This window comes from Mastacembelus armatus, chromosome 12 (genome assembly GCF_900324485.2).
Source record: "Mastacembelus armatus chromosome 12, fMasArm1.2, whole genome shotgun sequence".
Taxonomy (NCBI): Eukaryota; Metazoa; Chordata; class Actinopteri; order Synbranchiformes; family Mastacembelidae; genus Mastacembelus; species Mastacembelus armatus.
The window spans coordinates 17526756-17548103 of record NC_046644.1 but is presented as its reverse complement, the minus strand read 5'-3'; the positions used below and the strand labels follow the sequence as shown (position 1 = coordinate 17548103).

General features: G+C 38.8%; 1 protein-coding gene across 3 annotated transcripts; it reads left to right on the top strand.

Moving 5' to 3' along the window:
* The first annotated feature begins 350 nt into the window (after positions 1-350).
* Positions 351-21007, top strand: tnpo1 (transportin 1). 3 transcript variants are annotated; one of them, XM_026296814.2, is made up of 25 exons: positions 352-684; positions 825-933; positions 2286-2361; positions 3013-3162; positions 3824-3930; positions 8580-8713; positions 9200-9281; positions 10017-10139; positions 10523-10641; positions 10957-11017; positions 11337-11505; positions 11686-11838; positions 11964-12189; positions 12344-12515; positions 12815-12901; positions 13020-13127; positions 13505-13663; positions 13754-13841; positions 13934-14032; positions 14165-14260; positions 16074-16149; positions 17059-17158; positions 17250-17324; positions 17617-17757; positions 17905-21007. In XM_026296814.2, exons 1-24 carry the CDS (start codon positions 542-544, stop codon positions 17722-17724), a joined length of 2820 nt encoding a protein of 939 aa, XP_026152599.1. In that variant the 5' UTR covers positions 352-541; the 3' UTR covers positions 17725-17757; positions 17905-21007. The 3 variants fall into 3 exon arrangements, 2 of the variants coding, with proteins under 2 accessions (XP_026152599.1, XP_026152600.1); XM_026296815.1 differs by having other exon boundaries at positions 550-684; positions 820-933; XR_003295018.2 differs by lacking the exons at positions 16074-16149; positions 17617-17757; positions 17905-21007 and having other exon boundaries at positions 351-684.
* Positions 21008-21348: the final 341 nt, after the last annotated feature.

The window sequence follows — 21348 nt, the reverse complement described above, 5'->3', positions numbered from 1 at the left end:
GAATAACTGTAGTGCTTTATAACAGTAATAGCTATTGCTATTGTTGTTGTTTTGACATGACGTTAGTTAATAATAGGCCTAGTGATGAATTATTATTATAATTTTTAAGGGTGCTGAGATGAAATTTGGGTGTGCTTGAGCACTAAAGTCTGAAATCGTCTCTGGTGTATTGTATGTGTGTATGTCTCCTTTGTTGAATAGAAAAACACGAGCAGCCTTTAGATGTCGCGGTTTCTCATTTTACTCAAGTTATAAACACAACGGCAACACTGTGAGGCGTTCAAGTGATCACTGCTGCGTTAAGGTGCCTTCGGGAAATGCATAATTTTAAGGCTGCGTTCCAGACCTTTCCTTCCGTTCACCTCCGTCTCGTCTCACTCACAGCCACTGCACTTCTGATAGAAAAATGGTGAGACGTGCGCCAGTACTAAGACCAATTAGAGGTGTTTAGCAATAACACGAACAGTGAACGTGTTTAGCTAGGATTTGACCCGCACTAGGACCCCTCCACCGTGGGTCAGCTGATGAGGCCGCCAGTTATATGCGGTGGACGCAGCTTTTTCAGCTTGTTGGGAAAACGGATGTGCGTGCGGGAACAGGCCCATGTCTGAAAACCCAGACAGACGGTCACATTTCGCCAGAAAGCCAGCTACACTCGAGTACGTCTGCTAATCCGAAAAACAGGTAAAAATAATAATAATAATAATAATAATAACTCAGTATGTACGAAATCCCTCGAAGCGTTTAGCCGATGTAACGCTGGCGAGGCGTTTGAGGACAAACCCTACATGCTAGCTAACGTTACTTCTTTCTCTGCAGCACAGCAAGATGGAGTGTCAGTGGAAACCAGACGAGCAAGGACTTCAACAGATTTTACAGCTGCTCAAGGAGTCTCAGTCGCCGGATACGTCCACACAGAGATCCGTCCAGCAAGTATCCTTTCCTCGGCCAGACGGGGACGATAACGCACCTTGTTACTTGTGCTAGGTAGACAGACTCAACAGGCTAGCGTTAGCCTAAACTAGCCAGGGTGGTTACCGTTATAAACAGGTAGGCAGGTGTCTTTTTGTCTCAACATGCTAAGTAGGCCGTGCCGTGCCGTGCCGAGTTACTCATAGAAAGAAGCTGTAGATGTAAATTACGTCTCGCCACTTATAACTATTGATTATTCTAAAAACAAACGACGCTTGTAGGACTCACCCAGCATATAGTCCTGTCCCTCGCTTAGTGTTATTATCCTGCAGTTTAAATAAGCCAGTTAGCAGCTAGCTGGGTATTTACTGTAACACCTGAATATTATCCACAAAACACACACAAAAATGTTCAGTTTAACTACAGCCTGGGGTTATGAGCTGGTAATGGACCATGGTGTTCATTTTACAAGGTGAGAAAGACGTTTCTGTGAAATATCAGACAATCTGTTTCCAAAGTAGTCAGATAATTGCTGAGTTATAAAATCATTTGTGTTGCAATAATGATGTAATAATGACTGTATTAAGGATGACAGCAAAGGCATCCGCATACATCAATTCAGTGCCTGTCTGTTCGCTCCAAACATACCAGCAGCGTCTAACATTTGCAGTTCTCTTGTCACAGTGCATATACAAAGATGAGTGATTTAGTTTTAAATCTAAAGCCTCTTGCAGACGCAATAATCTGATTAAATAGCATCTTCTGACAAAACTGACTTGTTAAGGATTAAATGTGAATTTCAGATTTGTCCACATTAAAATGAAAAAAATCTCGAAACATTTTTGACATATTACTATGACGGGCCTCAACCAGATTCATTGACAAGCATTAGAGGGAGACGTCAAATTCAGTGGAACTAGAAAACGCTGGCTGAACGATGAGATGTGTGGTTTAGTAATAATATCTGGCTGACATGTATATGTAGACATGTCAGATGCAAATGTGCTGCAGTGTATCAGGAAGCAAATGCATACTTTTGTATTAGAGGACAGTTATTGTCTACTGCTGCATGCCGCTGGTCCTTCTGTTTGTTGTCTGAATGCAGGCAGATCCTAAATGATTTACTGATGTAATACTTCACATGTGCTCATAGATGAGCTACTTGTTTTTGCCCTATATACATCATCTGTGTGGGTACATACAGTATTTGGTCTTGTCAAATGACGTATTTAATAATGCACCACTCCTCCCACATTGTACAGTTACACTGCAGCACCACTTGACCACATAAACGCTTGCTCTACTTATTTGTTTATTTTTTGTTGTTACCATGTTAAAGATGGCACTTTGTCTTCCTCAACCACTTTTCCCAGAGACTTGAGCAGCTGAACCAGTACCCAGACTTTAACAACTATTTGATATTTGTTTTGACAAAGTTAAAATCTGAAGGTAAGTTTTGTCTCTTTCAGTATTTTGTTCTGTCATACACCATGTTCCAAGAGCGTCCGATGTTACTGGACAGCATGAACGTCAGCCATGTCATTTTTATGTAACTGCTCAGTGACAGGTCTGCCCGGCTGTGACTCGGCTGACCTGATGACATCCTTACCACAGATGATGTGGCACACAGAATATGGGCCGCTCTAATTTTAAACCTAATTCCTGGCACCACTCAACTCTTGGCTTGACTGTCTGCACAGTAGATGACCCAAATGTTAAGTGGTGTTAAGACATTTTAGGATGCTGCAGCACTGTTGCGCTTAGTTCAAATGCAATAATGCACAAATACTGTCAAACAAAAATGTAGCCGTGGACGTATGATTAAAATGTAAGTAATTCAAAAAACTAGAGTTTGTCTATAATTTTTTTTAAAGAAAAGATAAAGTATCACTTTTAGTTCACAAAATCAAAACTTGATTTGTGCTTAAGTTTAAAACGTTTGCTTGTGCAGTGCTGCATAGTTCGATGAAAAGGAATGTGAAGGCAGAAAGCAATTATGGCTGAGTCACTGTCACGCCACAGTAACCTTTGTCTGGACTCTGTCGGTGTATTCGTGTTATTTTACGTTTCATTCCTTGGTCCTTTCTCCTGCTCCCCAAGATGAACCAACACGGTCCCTGAGTGGGCTGATACTGAAGAATAATGTGAAAGCCCACTACCAGAACTTCCCTAATGGTGTATCTGATTTCATCAAGAGCGAGTGCCTCCAAAACATTGGAGACTCTTCCCCCCTCATCCGGGCCACTGTGGGTAAGTTACATTCTCTAGGTTCGCTGAATGGAACGTCTTGCAGTTAAAGATGCTAGAGGAAATAATCACAGGTGTTTGTTTCTGGCTGTTAGCTGTGACACCTTGTTTATTAATGTCTACTGAGGAAAATACCAACAGCATTATAGTGCACGACAGTTAAGAGCAGGCTTGTGGTTCATTGGGGGTGTAGATTTGCATATTTGTTGACGCCACATACTGACACATTAAACCTAAAGCTAAATCCTGGAGTTTCATATCAATCTTCAGGAAACATCAGGGTTTTAGTTAAATATAGAAGTATGTTAAAGTACTGTAAATGAGTATACCAAAAAAAAAAAAGATCTCACAGGCTTGTGATTAATGTTTAACTACTAGCTGATATTGAATATTGATTATTGGTTACATGTTGTGTTGTACACAGGTCTTGGGGTTAGAGTTTCTTGTTGATAGATTAGATATAGGTGTTTTTTTTTGTTTTTTTTTTTGTAAGACAGGAATTGATTGTATTAGAGCAGTCATTCTGGCGACATATCTATATATGTATAACACGTTGCCACAGAGCTGTTTATTTTACTAAAAATACTAAATTGCAGTGATGTTGTGTTTTCTTTGTAGTTTTATCATACCAGCATAACTAACGGTAAATTTCCTGGCCAAACAGGTATCCTCATCACTACGATTGCCTCAAAGGGAGAGCTACAAAACTGGCCGGAGCTTCTGCCTAAACTCTGCCTGCTTCTGGATTCTGAGGACTACAACACATGTGAGGTGAGGATAAACACTGGAAATATAGGAGCTTGTGACTGTGGCCTGTGAGCTCTGTTCATCAGTAGAGGCCTGTTGGGTGGTATCATTTAGAGATTACACAGAGTTGATGACGACAGAAGACATGTTCTCATATCAACGGTGCTTTTCCTCGGCTGTGCAAGTCCTTTTACAACTTTATATCAAAAGGGCAGGGTATTTCAGCATAAAATCATGGGGTCTGATAAATGCAGCATACAGCATCAAAAATTCTCTCACAATAGGACAGGAGCAATTTGCATCTAAATAATTTTTTTCTTTTTTTTGAAGAAATGAGAGATATAAGAAGACTGAAATCAGAAGTAACAATCTGACAAAACTTGTGTGGTTTAGCATTAAATGTGGACAAGATACTTCATTTATTCAAGCCTTCCCTCACTACGGAGAACTGTGAGAATTTAAAATAAAATAAATCAAGTATGTTTTAATGTCGTGATGATCCGCAAACAGCAAAACTAAAACATTAATGGCAAAAGCAGTAGCCTTTTCTGTTTTTGGGAGCTGCATATTCTGGTTTCTCAATATTAAGGACAGTTCTTTTCCAAGTTCTTATGTCTGTGAAGCAAAGAGAAAGGCAGGGATTAAACCTAGGCTCATTTGTGATCATATTTTCAATAAGCATGTTTCTACATCTAGGTATCAAGTGCTGTGTGCTTGTTTGTTTATTTATTGTGGAAAGGGCAAAGAGCTAGGTCAGTTATAAAGCAGCATCTGGATACCATCCTGCTGGCCAGATACCTTAAAGGCAGTCTCACAGCTGGAGCAGCAGCCACAACTACAGATTATTCAACATGGAATCATTTATTCTTTCTTTCTTTTTTTTTTTTTTTTTTTAATACCAGCAAACCATATGACCCCATTCTGACTTGGCACACATCAGCCAGAATAGTTTATAAAGCAAAACGTGCACAGCAAAAACAGCACAGTGTTTTTCAGTTAGCGTAAGCTTGTTTCTCTTTATATGCCATCATCATCTAATTCTTTGTGTTTTGATCATGATGATTACTGTATAATGTCATGAAGTGGAAGTGCTTGCTCTCATCAGTTCCTGATAGTAGTGGCTCGTTTACAGTCATTACATTGAAATGGTGGCTAAATGTTCCATTGCAGTAACTACTAATATTACAATACATTAACTCGTAGTGGATGTCGGATCATCTGATCTGTGTGATGGTGCCGCACCCATACTTAGACTCACATAAACTCCCTGCTCGTTAATACACTGCCAGCTGCATGTGCCTGTGACATCCATCACTACAGGGAAGGTGGATGCTTTTCATTAGGGAACACACAAATAAAGTAGTAAGTCACACGGTCATGATAAACCCAGCTGTGTTCAAGGGCATTTGGTATCCTAACAGGATTACTTATCATTGCTTAGAGCAAGAATGCTCTTATTATTTTCATCAAGCTGTATTGTCTGATATTTAGGAAAGAGGTGTGACAGAAAAATGGCTGTCCTTGGAGTCTGTCTGCCTCTTTTAAATCTAATTCAGAAGCTGAGATTTAGGTCAGCCATTTACTGCAGAGGATCTTGAAGTGTGTGTGTCTGTGTGTGTGTGCATGGCTTAACACTGAACAGCAAGCAAATGCAGCAACTCCTCATAAGACTGTTTTTTTTTTTTTTTTGTCAAGCTGCTTGGAGGCTATAAAGCTTCTTATCATCTGTTCTTGATTCAGTTGGTGCGAGATGAAAAAGGCCATTTTCTAATTTAATGTTTAAAGGTGATTAAAAAGGTTCTATCATTATTTGGCTTATTAAAAAGTTTAAAGGTTGGATTTGGCATGTTACTGAGTTGTGACAATCCGAGTTTTCGTATTGCAATGCATGTCTTAACAGTGTTTGTGTTTTTTAATTGTGTATCCATAAATAAGTTATTATTTATCATTATGTCAGCAAACAACCCATTCTGGACACATGTAGAGTTATTAGTATAGTTGCTTAAACAAATTTTATTCTGAAATGCTAAAATGAATTTTATAGTGCTCAGATGTGCATCAGGACACTGGCTGTTGATACAGAGATCCCTAAATAATCCACACCATTACTGCCACTAGGATCTATTTTGGGAATATTTTTGGCAGCTGCCAGTCCACAGTGGTTTTTTTTTTTTGTTTTTTGTAATCCAAGCAATAAGAAACGTGTTAACGCTTGCTGGTTTCAAGCCTTTTGTGGATTCGACATGTCCTCTGTGTTATGCATCGTAATATATTTAAGCAAGATCATCTTCATCGTTCTGTCACTGAATTGTCCTCCTTATGGGTGCACAAAGTCCCACTCTTGTCTGCTGATGTTGAGTGGAAAGAGTATTTATAAATGCTGTAATGGGGTGTAACTGCTTGTTTTATGTAATGTGTGTTATCTAAAGTTGTGTTTTAATTATTCTTTTAATATGATATATTTTTAATGGTTTTCAGTATATACAACAAACACTACACACAGTATACACAAAATATAATATTCTGCCATGATAACACTCTTGACATGTGTGTCAAGAGTTGCAGCTATAGGATACACCCTGTGTTTTTTTTTTTTTTTTGTGGTCAGTGGTTGTAGGAAAGACCCCCTGTGCTGTCACACTGTACCCCTCTCTGCACGCTCTATAAAAAGACACAAGCAGGTGTCTTGGATACCAAGTGTAATGTTGGCGGATGGCTTTATATAGATTTGACTGAGAGCAGTTCTGCTGTTTTGATTAATGACAGTTGAAAAGTGATTGTGATGGTACCCCAAGTGTCAAATTTGATGCTGGTATAGACAGTAAATGACAGTGTATGAAAGTGGTTGTTAAGTGCTTACTTGAATTGTAACGTTTGAGTTTCTGGAGCAGCTGTCTGCTTCCTGGAGCTGCTTAGTTGAGTAGACACATACTTCTGTTAGCTCTGTGTGTGACTTCGATTCTCAAGTTTAATGACCTTCCATAGCAGGAAAGATCACACTTCAGACTCCTGGGCGTCACCAGAATGTTTGAAGGCCACTCCAAGTTTCTTTGCCCTGGTCTATTGACCCAAGGAAACGTAAACGCCTGTGTCACATTTTGACATCGATAGCAGCACTTGTGTTCCTGGCTCCTAAAAGCTTTACGTGGGATAAGTTATAATTTCATTGTCTCCTAAAATCCTATATATAGACATTATGATTCATTAATTTTGACTCGGCCAACTGTAGGTAGACAGTTATTTACTATACAGTTATGTCTTCACGTTTCAGACGGAGAAACAAGTGGTTCTGTGACATCTTTGCTTGAATGAAATAATTAATAAATTATTAAAATACCTGCTGATTGATTATTTCTGTTGACTAATTAATGATTTCAGCTCAGCTGTCAGTATATTTATATTTGTTCAGTCAGTTAAAACTGCAGAGTATTTAAAATCTGGTGCTGTTCATCTACATCAGGAATTAAATTCAATGCTTCATCACCAGCACATCTCCTACACTTCAAGTCACTGCGCTGTGCCTTTTTCTTCTCCATTTTAACACATCATTAATTATACATCATCCAAAACAACAAAAAAAAGAAAAACACATGCATCACCAGAACGTCTCCTGCACAGAGCCAGTGAGTGACCTGTAGACTGGAAAGAGAAATTACTTTATTCACCTTAATTGTATTTTAGCTCTTACTGTTTGTGACCTTGTGTCTGTGTCCTTACCATCCTTGTCTTGTTTCATCCCTTCGGCTCCTCCGCCCTGAGTCCTCGGTGTATCTGTCATCTGAAAGGAATGCCGACATGGGAACAGTTTCTATGGAAACACATTTCAGACAGCATTGGTGCCAGTGCTGTGCTGTTTAATGTATTAGCTTTTTGTGTGTGTGTGTGTGTGTGTGTGTGTGTGTGTGTGTGTGTGTGTGTGTGTGTGTGTGTGTGTGTGTGTGTGTGTGTGTGTGACAGAAATCTGCAGCATATCGTGAGCATGCATACTAACCATTCATCGAGCTGTTATTAATATACATGTGTGTGTTTGTGTGTTGTATATTTTAGAATACGAGAACCACATAAAACAAAAGCGTATTGCTGCTGTGAAGGAAGCAGAGCAACAGTTAAAGACTAAACATGCCCAGTGGGAGGAGGACAAATTGGTTTCAGATTGGAGTCTTTTTTTGTAAAACCCAGTATTATATTTGTTTTAAAGTGTGTGTGTGTGTGTGTGTGTCTGTGTATTAAGAATGACTGTTGTTTAAAGGTTATTTGAGTGGAAGAGGTTGCATCATATTGAGGATTGTGGATGAGCAGCCTCAACATTTTTAGGCTTCTCTATATGGCCTATGTAATTTTTATGTAAACACTAATCTTTGTACACTGCAGAGAAAATCAAATAAAGATAGTAATTGTATGTTGAGAATGTAAGAGAAATGCAGCACAGTGTCAAGATGAAACAAAAAGGACAACAGAAACTTCAGGCCCTTCTGGCTCCAAAGAGCCTTGGTTAATTCATGTGAGGAATTTTCCTTTCAGCAAATCAGTAACATCACAGCCACACTATTTCAGTAGCTTGGGGTATAACCGCCTGGTAGTTATGAAAACCTATGTTAGAGTTTGTCTCGACAGCGGAAATCTTATCACTTACTTTATTGCTTTTGCTTTTTCTTTTTTCTCCATCTCCCCAGGGAGCGTTTGGAGCCCTGCAGAAGATCTGCGAGGACTCTGCTGAGATTCTGGACAGTGACATGCTGGATCGTCCTCTTAACGTCATGATCCCCAAGTTCTTGCAGTTTTTCAAGCACAGCAGTCCTAAGATTAGGTATCAACTTGTTTTAAATATGCTTTTCTTTGTTTACTATAAAGTTAAAATTATTAAAGTGTTAATGAATTCCCTTGATATACTTAAATATTGATAATTCATGGTTATTGGTTCATTATACATAGGTTCAGCATTTATTGTGCTGGTTGCATTAAATTCTTAACAGAATTCTTAAGTGAAAAAAATATCCACACCTTCCACTTTTCTGTAATTCATCACAATTTTATCTATATGTTTCTGACATGTTTGAACTCCTAATGTACCAGTGAGTAGGTTTTATGTAACAGGTTTATTTATATAGTGTATTTACAAGACACAATACAGATCTTATTGTGCAGCTGAAGTCTGTAGTCCTAGTCACTCAAGAACAGTGCTGCATATTTAGAGTTTAAATTAGTGGCAATGGAGACAGAGGCTGCATTCATAGCATGCAACGTGAGGAAAACATGTTGGTGTGACTCTTAACTGGGGCTTACTGTGTTGCAGGTCTCATGCCATTGCCTGCGTCAATCAGTTCATCATCAGCAGGACCCAGGCTCTTATGCTGCACATCGACCCTTTCATTGAGGCAAGTCTTACTGTAACACAGACACACAGTACTGCTCTGGCTGTTTGTGGTTTACCTTGTCCTGTAGTGATGGATGTCACTTTATTCATCCACTCAGTGCCTGATCTAAGGCACGTGTAAATTCTGGCTGGCAAATTGTGTAGCTTCATTTCAAGACCTTTTTGAAATCCTGTTTTATGTAGTCCTTAACTTTTTATTCCCTGGCGTTTTAATTTGTTTTACAATATTTATTTTATTTTTTTGTTATTGCCGAATCTGCTTTTATATTTAAAGCTTGGAACAAGCTCTACAAAATATAAAAAGCAGATATTTTGCCTGCAATTAAATTTGTGCCACGGTACTACAACACATTTGTCACAACAAAAAGGTCAAACAGTAGTAAATTGGCAAGAAACTGAAGCACAAAGCAGTTGGAGACATACAATGTTGGAAGTAATTACATGATGGTAAACAGAAACTTCTCTAAAATGCTAGAAGAATAATGAAATAGCAAAATACTAAAGTATGTTTATTGAAAAACCACACAAGACTTTAAGTCACAACACAATATGACTATTACTGTATTGATTCTGCATCATATTTGTTTTAAAATGCACTATGTTGTATTTAACATGCTATAACACTAATTATTATTACCATTAGTAGTACTTGTTGTTTTAGAAGTAATAGTCGTAGCTGATGCTTCATTCTGTGCAGAGAAGACATTTGATTCTGGTGTCTTTTTGTCCTCTATAGAATCTGTTCGCACTGGCAACAGATGAGGAACCAGAAGTGAGAAAGAATGTGTGCAGAGCTCTTGTCATGCTGCTGGAAGTTCGCCTGGACCGTCTCCTGCCACACATGCATAACATCATAGAGGTGAATGAGTTGGGAGGCTATAGGCTGGGAAAATGAAAGTGGGACAGTGAAGCTTAGTTAAATACTAATGTGAAGAGAAATTAATTAATGTGTTAAAAGTATTTTAATAAGTAAAAAGAATTTCCTTGCAAACAATGACCGTAAAGGATCACAACCAATAGGTTGGCTGTTTCAGGAAATTATTTAGCCCTAATTTATGAAAGAAAATGATGTATTCTTGACTGGTTTAAATAGTAACGAGCTGGCACTTCATTGGTTTTGGTCTTTTCATGGAATTTTCTGAGACAAATCACATCCTCTTGAAAGACCTTTTAAAATGAAATGTTCAGTTTTGCCAATCAAGAGCATGAAAATTTTAATTTCTCTCTTTCATTTCGTATCAGTACATGCTACAGAGGACTCAAGACCAGGACGAAAATGTCGCCTTGGAGGCCTGTGAGTTCTGGCTTACTCTGGCAGAGCAGCCAGTGTGTAAGGAAGTGCTGTGTGGACACCTCTCCCAGTAAGAATTCATAGCCACGCATACATGTGTATATAATGTACAGTCTGACACTCCAGTGGCAGTGTTAATAGCTGTTGATTCACAGCAGCCTTGGCAGTAAGTCACTGAAGACCTTGTCCAAGGATGCTATTCTTCTTCCTCACCTCAAGATGGCTGATTAAGAATCCTGGTGTTTGACCTCAGCTGTAACTTCTGTCACCACACAGCCAAGTTAAATTGTGCACATAGCTGGATTCAGATGTGAGCGATTGCTGGAGGACTGTGACCGATCCTTGCCCTTTGTTCTCATTATTTTTCTTCTGGTTTCTGCTCCAGACTCACTCCGGTGCTTGTCAATGGGATGAAGTACTCTGAGATTGACATTATCTTGCTCAAGGTCAGTTTATATAGTCTAATATCTGTACTTGTTGGTATGACAATGAATCAGTCAATGACAGGACTCAGAATGACATGCAGTTAAGTTACATGGTTTGTGTGGTCTACAAATACATGTGTTTTATACATATTACTGCAAACGTTTGTAAATGTTGGTCTAATTGCAGATGTAACTGTAGCAAAAAAATCTGGCTTCAGTCAGACTGAATTTTAATAAAGATCCCCATATAATGTGCTTTTGGAGTCCAGCCACTGTTGGCTGCTGCAACATACTTAATCTTTTTTTTTTTTTTTTTTTTTATGGCGTGTGTTGCGAGCAGGGCGACATTGAGGAAGATGAGGCCATTCCTGACAATGAGCAGGACATCAGGCCACGCTTCCACCGCTCACGGACAGTTGCCCAGCAACATGAGGGTGATGGGATTGAAGAAGACGAAGATGAAGATGATGAACTGGATGATGACGATACTATCTCTGATTGGAACCTTCGTGAGTTCATTGCTTATGTACAGACAAAAACTAGAGATGTCTGATATGAATTGTTCCTTTTCACTGTCTCCTGCTAAACAGTGTACAGGGTATTGACTGCTCTTTGTTTGTGTACATGTGATGTCTGTATGCATGATGTTTTTTCATATGTATGTTGCTCTGTTTTTATTCAAACGTTAGGTAAGTGTTCAGCAGCAGCGTTGGACGTGTTGGCCAATGTTTTCCGGGAAGATCTGTTGCTGCATATCCTGCCCCTACTCAAAGAACTGCTCTTCCATCCTGAGTGGGTAGTTAAAGAGTCTGGCATCCTTGTGCTGGGAGCTATAGCTGAAGGTAAGAAGGGAAAGATAAAGAAGAGGAAGAAGTGTGGACACAGCAAAGGGAGTAAGGTCCCTCTTAAAAAATGACTTGGAGGAAATGTTTGCTTGAAATGACACTGTTCTTATCCCTGTTTTCAGGATGTATGCAGGGCATGATCCCATACCTGCCTGAGCTCATTCCCCATCTCATCCAGTGTTTGTCTGATAAGAAGGCCCTGGTGCGTTCAATCACCTGCTGGACACTGAGCCGCTACGCCCACTGGGTTGTCAGCCAGCCCCCAGATGTTTACCTGAAGCCTCTAATGACTGAGCTGCTCAAGCGTATTCTAGATAGCAACAAGCGCGTTCAGGAGGCTGCTTGTAGGTGAGAAGTTTTGTTAGCACATCAGGGTCAGCACACTGCATTTATAGTATTGAGATACATCCAGATTTCTTAATGTGGTTGAGAGGTCATAGTCACACATTGCTTGGTTTATTGTATTATTTTCTTTTACCCATTTTTAATCTATCCTAACCAGTGCCTTTGCAACTTTGGAGGAGGAGGCTTGTACAGAGCTTGTGCCCTACTTGGCGTTCATCCTGGACACGCTGGTGTTTGCTTTCAGCAAGTATCAACACAAGAATCTGCTCATTCTTTACGACGCCATAGGAACACTGGCAGACTCAGTGGGGCACCATCTCAATAAACCGGTATGCAGAACAGAAACCTGGACTCAGTTTCATTTCACTTTTTTGTGTGAATGTGACAATAGCACATATGTTTTTTTTTTGGGTTTTTTTTTTTTTTTCTACTTTTGGAGTGCTAGTAGTGGTAAATGTATTTTCAGATTTTATAGGTATCATAATTCAGAAGGTAAACAAGTGATAAACCCTTCTTCTAATTTTGAGTTTGAATTTTTGGTGAATGGATTCATGTCTGTAATTATTGATTTTACTTTATTTGTATATTGTGTCTGTGTGAAGACTAATTTTATCTACTTATTTTTTAGGAATACATCCAGATGTTGATGCCCCCTCTAATCCAGAAGTGGAACCAGTTGAAAGATGAAGACAAAGATCTCTTTCCTTTATTAGAAGTGAGTTTCTGAGGTGCAGTTACTGCCGATGCAAATCCTTTAGCTGACAGTGAACTCGTTGTCAGTCTAAGTTCTATGATGACAGATTACTAAGTCCCCTCTTGCCTGACTTCCTCAGTGTTTGTCATCAGTAGCCACCGCCCTGCAGAGTGGCTTCCTGCCCTACTGTGAGCCTGTTTATCAACGCTGTGTCAATCTGGTTCAGAAGACCCTCGCTCAGGCCATGGTGAGTGTGTACGATCCTTAAATGTGTGAACACGCACTCTTACTCTACATAATATCACTATCTGTAAATACAAAATGTGGAATATTTACACCCCCATGTTTTGACAGATAACCATGTGTTATTTGGCAAACCTGCAGGTGTCACTTACAGTGCATTCATCAGTTAGCCACAAGCATGACTTCAAATGAACACTAATATCACCCTGTGTCTGCTGGATGTGTGAATACGTCATTGTTACCCTGTTCAGCATAGGGACTTTATTATTAATTGATAGGGCAGTCTTCGGTCCTCTAGTGGTGTAAAAAATGGTTTTCTAGTAGTTTGACTTAACTTAATTGAACTCTTACCTTCTATTCCACGATCCTTCATTCATTTAGCTTCACCAGTCACAGCCAGACCAGTATGAGGCCCCTGACAAAGACTTCATGATTGTGGCTTTGGATCTTCTTAGTGGACTGGCTGAAGGTTTGGGAGGCACTATTGAGCAGCTGGTTGCTCGTAGCAACATCCTCACCCTCATGTACCAGTGCATGCAGGTGAAGAGCTGTCAAAGAATATTACATGTCATTTATCTGATAAATATGAAGCCTCTTGGATTTTTTACCTTTAGCTGATCTGTCATTCAGGACAAAATGCCAGAAGTGCGACAGAGTTCTTTTGCTCTGCTGGGCGATCTGACCAAGGCCTGTTTCCAGCATGTCAAACCATGCATAGGTATGTTTGCTGTGCAGCAGAGTAAGAAACACTGTCTTTTTTTGAAAATGTTGTTAGTCATTTTCTGAATTGATTAATTTTCCTTCTTCCAGCTGATTTTATGCCTATACTGGGTACTAATTTAAACCCAGAGCTAATATCTGTGTGCAATAATGCAACATGGGCAATTGGAGAGATATCTATACAAATGGGTGAGTGCCTCACTTTTAACACCTTATTTTCACAATTCAGTATATGACAATTAACACTAGTCAAAAATAGTCACCAAAGTGAACAGCCTACACATTTCATTTCATCACTTTTTGTTCTTGCTACACTCGCAGGGCCTGAAATGCAGCCATACATTGCCATGGTGCTGCACCAGCTGGTGGAGATCATTAACAGGCCCAACACACCAAAGACTCTACTGGAGAACACAGGTACCACTCGGTGGCAGTGCTGAGCCAGCCAGCCATGTTGCCACACATGCAGGGAGGTGCTCACACACTCAGGTCCAGTCAGCCAGGATTCACTACACTCACTGTGCTGCCCTATAACCTTTGTCCAAAACCTCTTTCTAAGCCGTGAGCCCTACAGGTTTCGCTGGTTTCACCAAAGTATGCAAAGTATTTCAGCTACTGATTTGCAGCCTGGCAGTGTGGCCTGTAAATATAGGTAAAAGTAAATGAAACCCCGGGACAGCCCTGGTGTGAAAATCTTGACACAGCGAGGCATGTAAGAGCCCAGACTTGGAATTAACTAATGTGGACTGACTGCACCGTCAGGTGAGGTAGAATACTTTAACAGGTTAAATGGTAAAGCACAAGCAGTGTGTTAGCTAGGCGAGTCCACAGCCTCACAAGACTACATATTTACTTAACATTGTAAACAATAGCTGACTGATTCAGAGAACACTTGAACTGAATAATTGTAGGGCACCCAGCCAAGAGCATTCTTTAAAAAGGTTACACTCTGCTCTTGTTTTTACCATGTGAATTGGAAATCCTGATTTGATGAGTGAAAGTGACCATCTCATCAAAATGATGCCTATAAGGGTGAAGTGTAACCTGCCAAATTAAAAGAAAAACGATGGACTCTATAGATGTGTTCCTGTTTGTTTGCTGTCAGTTTATTTGTTGCTTTTATTTACTGTTCTTTAAATGTGGATGCATATCTGCCAATAGATGTTAAATGTTGTTAAGAATGGCCAGTGTTTGATGCAGGATACATGATAATCATAACTTTTCTAAATGTCTTTCATCTGACTGAACTTTGTCACTGGTCTTTTCAATGTATACATTGAGGTGTATATATTGCAAACACAACAGTGAACCAAAAGATACTACATTAATGACCAAGATCAGATGTTTCGGCCATGTGTGAAGATCTCCACAAGAACCAGTGGAACTAAATTTAGAAGGCCATGTAACACCACAGTTAAAGTGGGTGTGGCAGTACATTCTTGGAGCGTGCATACTGGCACTTTTCGTTTTCTCTGACGAGCTGATCCTGCACTGAACTTGACTCTAATGAGCATACCATCTGCTTTCTGCATGTGTCATTGGATTGTTCATAAATGCCTGTTTGTTAATGAGAATGTTGCATAGTTTTGTGTCTCTTAAACTTAGGTCCTCCCTCCTCTCTGCCTCATAAGAACCTGCTGTGCTGGATACTAGTCTCCCTCCATGTAGTTGGCTTGGAGTAATCTGTCATTTATTTTCAAAAGAACAAAAACATTTCTGTTTCTTATGGAAAATTAACATTTGTGAGTTTAAGGGAGAAATCTCTGAAAACCCAAGTTGACCTGCTCTTGTTTAGGCTAGTCACATTCACATGCATATGCTACACCTTAGCTAGCCTGTGTCTTTACATTGAGACCTACATTTTAAGCCAAGCTAATGGATCTCCTTCAGTTTCATACTAGATTTAACGAGCTGTTGGATCCCTTGGATTTCTGAAAGCAGATGCCATTGTTTGCCTTACTTCTATGAATGTCCTGTCAAAGTTGTCAATGTGTTCTCCCTTAAACGTGTTCTATGTTTTTTTTAGAGTGTCATATTTTACATTCCTCCCCATGACTGAAGGGGCAGTAATAATCAACACTAGTGAAATCTTCTGTTTATTATCATACACAGATTCTGTTGATTTATGTCTCTGAGTTGTTTGTTTTTTCTTTATTTTTCTCCTCCCCTCCTCATTGCTCATGTCTTGGTTGGCGTTTGGTGGTGTGTAACCGTGATTGCGTTACCTTAGCAATAACAATTGGTCGTCTTGGTTACGTTTGTCCTCAAGAGGTGGCACCCATGCTACAGCAGTTTATAAGACCCTGGTGTGTATTATTCAATCTTTTATTTAATTCATCTTCTCTCTGCTTTCTTCCAGTCTTCTTGTCTGTCTCCTGTTGCTCCCCTTTCTCTCCTGTTGCTCTCCTTTCCTCACTTTCCTTCTCAAAAGAAGTATTTTCAGTTTTGTTTTTTTTTTTTCTTTCTTATTAGTTTGTAATCATTGCCAACCATGTGACTAACCCTGTCCTCTAATTAGGTCTTTGTGATTTGTTTCTTTTCCTCAGTAGCACCTTCATGTATTATACATTAATTTGTTTAATTTCTAGTTTTCTGTCATTGTTAACTGTCACTAACAACCTAAAAGATGCATGGGATCAGATTTGTCACATGCCTGCTGGTTCAACAACAGAGAAAGGATGCAGTCTTTGCTGCAAAAGACCATTCTTAAATCCCTTTCTCATTTAGTAGTCACCCAGCTGCATGTGCCTGTCCCAAAATGACCCTAGTCAACCTTTCAAAACGTAATGTTATTTTCAAGGTGCTATACATGAGGTTTTGCTCATAGACAAAAAGTCTAAACTGATAAGAGCTGAGAGTAGTTATGTTTATAAAAAAAAACAGTTTTGTTTTGAAATGAAATGTTTTGTGTGCATGCTTGACTTGATATCTCAGGTCAGGATAGACAGTTTTTTTTTGTTTTTTGTTTTTTTCTCACATTGACTATACACAGATTATATGTATTTACTTTAAAGAAGGACTAAATGATACTACTGATAAGATGAAACATAAATATTTGTATTAAGGATGCTAATACATCTATTTCTCACAGATATGTTAGTGAATTGATTCATGAACAGGTGAATTTAGTGTTTGATAGTGCGTACTGTTTCTAAAATTGTTACTTGAAGATTCTGTTGACGTATGGTCTTAAATTTGGCTGTTCCCGTTGTCAGGTGCACCTCTCTACGAAATATAAGAGACAATGAGGAGAAAGATTCTGCATTCAGAGGAATTTGCACTATGATCAGTGTAAATCCAGGAGGTGTAGTGCAGGTGAGATCCAGCAATAAGTTGGTAGCGTGGTAAAAATGAGTCAGTTGCTCTGGAAGTCCAGATGTTGCTTCACCTCTTTTTTCTGGAACAGGATTTTATATTCTTCTGTGACGCAGTGGCCTCCTGGGTAAATCCAAAGGATGATCTCAGAGACATGTTCTACAAGGTAAAAGCTGAAAATGACTGTTTAGGCACAAATTACAAACATTTACCCAGTTTAAATAACTTTTTACTAATTTTTAAAAATAATTTTTGCAAATCCTTATTAAGGACTTCATTGTTCTAGGAGATGACTGACATGTATTTGTGCAGTTATTCCTGCATTCACTGTCTCCATGCCTGCCCCCAGTGGCAATGATGTGCAGCTGACACTGATAGCCTTGTCATGCTCAAGATCTATTTTGAAAGGCAGTGCTCAGTTACAACACGGTATGAACTTTTCCTGGTGTTAATTTCAGATCCTTCATGGGTTTAAGAACCAGGTGGGAGAGGAAAATTGGAGGCGTTTTGCAGATCAGTTCCCCATGCCACTAAAGGAACGGCTGGCCACCTTTTACGGGGTGTAACTGTTTCCACAGCGGTGGGCCTCATCACTGGGGGTCAGTTTCTTCTCTGGTATAGATAGATACTTTATACATATGGTATAATTCATAATGTAGGAAATCAACTATAAAACGGGCTGATTTCAGTATTTATTTAAATGAATTGTTACTGCATTCTAACAAGGCTTCTGTTTCTCTTCAAAGGTCACTGAGGGACACAATATAGGGAATCTCTTTTACCCAGGGAACACGTTGCCCTTTACTTGGGGGAAGGGTCTGCCTGCTAAGGGGAGGGAAGCGGTGTGGACCCCTCCCTGACCTGCTGGATGGGGTGGGAGGGAGGTGGTAGCTCCAGTACTCAGTGCCCCTACGCACAGGCAAGGGGGGAAAGTGACTGGCAGAATAACATTATCATGGGAGGAAAATTCATATAACCACATCTCAATCAGAAATAATGTGTATAATTTCTCTCCATTTATTCCCCAAACATCTTATCACCCCAAACTACTGAAAAGAAACGTGAGCAAAAAAATGGAGAAAACTTTGCAAAATGTTGTGAAGCATTTGCTTAATTTTGGTAGGATGAGAAGTGTGCACATATTGAAAGAAAATGGTCTTTTAGAGCAGATACTCATTTATAATCTTGTCGGCCCACTAAGCAACGTGGTAGTTTAATGAAACATAATTCTACAAATAGAATTGATTTTTCCTTATTACTCTCTTAATCCAAGGATAGCTTAAAGCTAAGGAATAGCAACTAATGCTAAGAATGCATTGTATTGGATCCATCTCTGGAGAATATAATTTATAATGCTGCATATCATAAATAGTTATCAGATTATTTCTGTGTTCCTAAACTTTAGCAGGGAAACAGTAATTATGTCACTGGAGAGTACAAAGATTTCTGTTAAGAGCAGCTTTTCCGGGAATAGGTAGCATGCTTGTATCATTGTGAAAAGCTGTAATTTGTGATATGTGTTATGTTTGACAGCTGTCATTGCCCTGTGATAAGGTTCTTCTTTGACCTTGTAATTTATCTAATTGCAGTACTTTTGTTTCCTCTACCGGAGAATTGCAGCTATCAGCTGCAATGTAGCATGACTGGGTTAACACACCAAATTTAGGAAATCTGTAAAATCTTGGCTGTGATATAATGTTGGAGTGAATTCTCAGTTTGGTCTTGTGGTGTGAATGTGAGATGGACATTTATCAGCAAGCATATCAAAGCTTTAGATGCTTACAGTCCTTTATATTGTCTGAGCCTTGTGAAAGAAAAATGAAGGAGAAGCACACAGGCGAGCATCCTGTGAGTCTGTCATTACCTTTGTTTCTAGGACTTCAACCACAAAGACACTAAACCTGTCTTAGTGATTTTTGTGACTTTGGCTGTCAGAACTATTCAGTCCATCAGATCAATGTTAAATATGTTTTTTTTTTTTTTTCTCAATGTAATGAAGTTTTGTTGCTGGTTGTCTGATTTTTGTGCTAAAAGCATGATCTTGAGAATGACTGTGTAATGTTTTGGATGGTTGTGTTTTGTGGGGTACTTGGATGCTTTCATCTCTTGCATGTTGGTGGCCCCTAACACCCCAACATAAAGTGGGAAGGGGACTATGGGAAGGAGGGGAGCTTCAGTTAAAGGTTTATTAGTAACCACTTATGTGTTTCAACACTGGGACATTTAGATCTTCTCCCTAAATTTTACCCCATAGCTGGATGTATAGTTTTTAAATACTGTGAAATTACAGCAACGTTATTGTCTCTGGTTGTTTTGTGCTGTTATATTTTATAAAGTGTGAAAGTGTTTAAGTTGCAGATCGCCTGAATGTATTCCATGATGATTTAGTAAAGTAGGATGATTTTTTTTTTTTTTATTTATTTTTTATGCCCAACCAATCATTTTTCCTCTGCTGGCCAGAGTAATAGCTGCAGTATTTTAACCTTTTGTGATGCACATGACATGCACTTAAAACTTACATTGCAAGTGGTTAAAGTTAACAATGGAGAAAACCCCTTCAGAATATGATCTTAGTATTAGCACAGGTCTGTAATCAAGTGTTGCTGCTACAATGTATTTATGTTGTACATTAAATATCTTGATGAAATTGGGTTATTAAAGTAGCATATTGTCTTTGATAAACTTTCACAGTATGAAATGTATAATTACTCTCTTAGTTCTAACATTAATGAAGTAAACCAGTAAATACAGGCTATAATACATCATGGAATACTGAGGCAATTACTTGTAAGTGCCACATCATTTGTGTTTTGAAGTGATTTTTGTGTCACATTCCAGCTGTTTGGCATTTGGCATGCAAAACAAGTAATCACAGCTTGATGGGATGTGTGCGTCTGTGCGTGCGTGTGTGTGTGCGTGCGCGTGCTGTTATTATTTCACTGAAAGAGCGTGGGTCTATAAAATACACAAAACAATCCCCATGGTTACTGTGCTGTATTTCTGACTTGATTGCTGCTATTGTAGTTGTGTTTCACTACTTGAATATATGTTTGCTATGTTAACCTCAGGTTGTCTGTGTTTAGTGTTGTTTTTTTTATCATTTCCCCAATATGTATACCTTTTTGCATCTCCTCTGAAGAGCTAAAGATTAGTCAAACTCTTGCCCTTCATGTATAAAAATGGGTAACCATGGGTGTTAATTAGTGTTTGTGTGCAACACTGCTACTTGTAAAATGTGATTACAATTGCAAAGCAGGGGGAGAGAACAATTTAAAATGTCAACTTGCACATACTTTGTCCTTTTTGTCAAAGGTGATAAATATTTAGTGTAATGTGTAAACAATGCCTGGAGAGCATATACTTGGAGGTTTTGTTGGTATTTTGCAATAGATGTACAATATACGGTATCTAAAGAAAGAGGTAATGCCTAATTTAAAAGCAAAGAAATAGGTTGACAAATACAAGTTTGACTTTCTATGAAGCTTTATTGAAAATTTGTATTTTATAAAACACCCGCCAATATTGAAGAATGTCTAGTCAAAGACCTCCTGTAGTCTTGTTCTCTTTTAGCCTTCAAACTTGATTAGACTGCCTGCCTTCATCTTTTTTCCTAATAAAAGCAAAACCATAATTTTGATAGACATGGTTTGATCTTTTTTTTAATAGCTGCTGATTTAAAAAAAAAACAAAAACAAAAAAACACTTTTGGGGCCACCAAATATTTTGGATCATGCAAAGAATCTATATTGTACTGTAGTAATTTTGTAATATTTGTAAGATGATAGCGTGGGTGTGACTGGTTACCATTGCTTGAATCTGTACATTGTTCCAATAAATTGTTTACATTATCATTGGCCTTTGGCTCCTATCTTTAATTAAGTCTGTCTCAGAGGCCTCACCTATCACTTCACCCAGGTGATTTGAAGCTGAGGTCACCTGACAGGTTTATCAGATTCCAACCTTATATTGTACAGTAATGCCTTTGGTTTTGCACACAGTTGATGTTCCACAATATGGGTCAATTTTGTGACTAATCAAATAGTTTGTTATTGGTTAATAATGAATTATATAAAGGTGATCATTTATACAACCTTAAAAAAACTCACGGAACATAAACTATTGGTGAAAGTAAATTTAAAGGATTGGACCAGGAGTTGTGACATACTGTTAAGCATTACAGGACAAACTAG